Source organism: Pterocles gutturalis, unplaced genomic scaffold (assembly GCF_000699245.1).
Source record: "Pterocles gutturalis isolate BGI_N339 unplaced genomic scaffold, ASM69924v1 scaffold390, whole genome shotgun sequence".
NCBI classification, from domain to species: Eukaryota; Metazoa; Chordata; class Aves; order Pterocliformes; family Pteroclidae; genus Pterocles; species Pterocles gutturalis.
In genome coordinates this window covers 5371-7573 of record NW_010142976.1, presented here as the reverse complement: position 1 = coordinate 7573, position 2203 = coordinate 5371, and the positions used below count along the sequence as shown (strand labels likewise).

The following is a 2203-nucleotide window of genomic DNA, read 5'->3' as shown; positions in this document are numbered from 1 at the left end:
CAGCCGCTGCTCCAGGAGCTACCGGCCACCCCCTCCCGCGGCATTCCCAGCCCCCGAAGCCAGAGGACGTGGTGGGCACGAGCCCCTTACCCAGGGGGTCGGTGGGAGTGCCTTTGAAGATGATGCGGTACGTGGTGAGGAAGATGGCTCCTTCGGCGGGGAGGAGAGGCGGACCACCGATATTCCCTCCGGCAGCTTCTTCCCGTCCGTCGGGCATGAGGTACACGCGGAGCCCCTCCATCACGCACTCCTCGCCCACCAGTAGGTTGGGACGCAGCAGCTTTGGCTACGGGGACGTACAACGGGATGTTGAGGGACGGCGGAAGGGGACGCGACAGCCCCACGCGGCACCAGAACCTTCCCTGCCCGTGGCAGGCGGGTCCGTACCTTCTGGATGGGGGGAAGCCTCTTGCTCTCCCTGTGCACGGCATCCAGCGTCTCTATGTGCATCTGCACGATGTCTGGGGAAAAACACCAAGTCAGAGACCGTGAGCAAAGCCCTGCTGCCACCCCGCCCCATGTGTGCCGTCCCTTGGTCCCCTCGCTGCTTCCTGAGCAGAGCCCTGAGCTGATGGGGAGGGATCCCCGGTGAGATCCTGCAGCTGCCCGTTCCCCAGCAGCGCCGCTGCAATGCTTCCTACCGGGGATCATGACGTGCAGCCCCTTGAGGTGCTCGTTGGTGACGCCGCTCTCTGTGCAGACCTTGTCCACGAAGCGGTTGATGAACCGCACCACGTAGTTGGCCACATCCGAACTCTCTGCGTCCTCGAATCCGCTTTCCGTGTCGTAGCTCTCGGCCACACTGCCAGCGATGCTGCCGTACACGAGGAAGGAAAATTCATTAACCTAGAGCATCTCACTTAGGTCCCTGCTTACTGCAGGGGGGTTGGACTAGATGACCTCCATGGTCCCTTCCAACTCCAACTATTCGATGACTCTGTGATTCTCTCCTCTGCCATAAGCCATGCCATGCAGAGCCTGAGGGTTCCCACTCCTTATATCAGCCCAGGAGAGCTCCAATTTGTGATATGAGCACCCCTGGGCACTGCAACCCGCGTCAATCCTGACGGCAGCCACGTGGCACTGCCCCAGGGAGCTCCTGTCTCCAGCCCAGGCTGCTCTGGTGTCCCAGCGCCGCTCACCTGTTGGTGACGAAGCTGTTGCTGACGCTCTCCACGTCACCCAGCCCGGAGCTGCGGAGCAGGCGGCTCTTGCTGGTGTCGAGGGGCAGCAGCAGGTAGCTCATGCGGTTGGCGTAGTGGATGGCCTGGCTGAACACCGTGCTCTCCTCCTTCTGGATCAGCTCCTGCTGCTTCTCTCGTTTCGTGGGGGGCCACAGCCGCAGCTGCTCCGACGCGATCTCCAGGGCTGACTTGGCCTCCTGCGGCTCTTCTGTGCTCTCCTGAAGGAGGTCGAAGGAGATGTCAGTCCTCTGCATGGACAGGAGACCTGCCAGCCTCCCCCCAGCCTTTCCTGCAGGAATCTCCCAGCTGGCTCAGCATCCCCATCAGCCCGTGGACTTTCGGGGAGAGGGAGATGTCCCCTCCAGGGCCATGGGCACCGCCAGCAGCTCCTCACCTCCTCGGCGTGGTTCTCCTCGCTGCTGTCCAGGTACAAGGCTCGGATGTGGTTCTGCACGTCGCAGTAGAACATGGCCTCCCAGAACTGGATGTTGGTCCACACCACATGCTCCTGCACGCAGCTGTAGGCGAACTGCGTGATGCCCGGGCTCAGTTTCTGCAGAGGGAGAAAGACAGAAGAGAATTTCACACAACTGCGGCCTTTGTGCCAAGCTCCAGGCAATCCTCGCTCCAGCTCGTTGCTGGGAAAGGCAACGCACCTTGGGGCAGGCAGGAGGGACGCTCGCATCCCCTCATCCCTCCTCCAAGCAGCCCTTCCAAAATCTTCTCAGATTTGCCCAGCACCCCCAAGAACCCCACAGGGCTGCATGCTACAGGTGCTTTTTGGGAGACAGAACCTTATCCCAGCCCAGCTGGACCGACAGATCGAGCTGGCACTTCCGAGCACCCCCAGTTCCCCAGCACCCCCAGTTCCCCAGCACCCCTCTCACAGGTGTTCCAGCCATCCCGGGAGCCCTGGCCCCACGGACCGGCGCAGCCAGCCGGGCCAAGCTCGCGAGGGTTTGGAAGCCACTGGCCAGGACCCCTTACAGAAGCAGCAAGGGGACAATGTGCCCTCAGCC

At 62.4% G+C, this 2203-nt stretch overlaps 1 protein-coding gene across 1 annotated transcript in view; it reads right to left on the bottom strand.

Moving 5' to 3' along the window:
• LOC104469822 (myotubularin-related protein 5-like) overlaps positions 1-2203 on the bottom strand; it is a gene marked incomplete at both ends in the record, with an annotated part of 13278 nt that overhangs the window by 6462 nt on the left and 4613 nt on the right. The window contains 5 exon segments of the mRNA XM_010084528.1: positions 91-286; positions 388-461; positions 642-814; positions 1143-1402; positions 1579-1774. Coding sequence (XP_010082830.1) covers positions 91-286; positions 388-461; positions 642-814; positions 1143-1402; positions 1579-1774 — 899 coding nt within the window.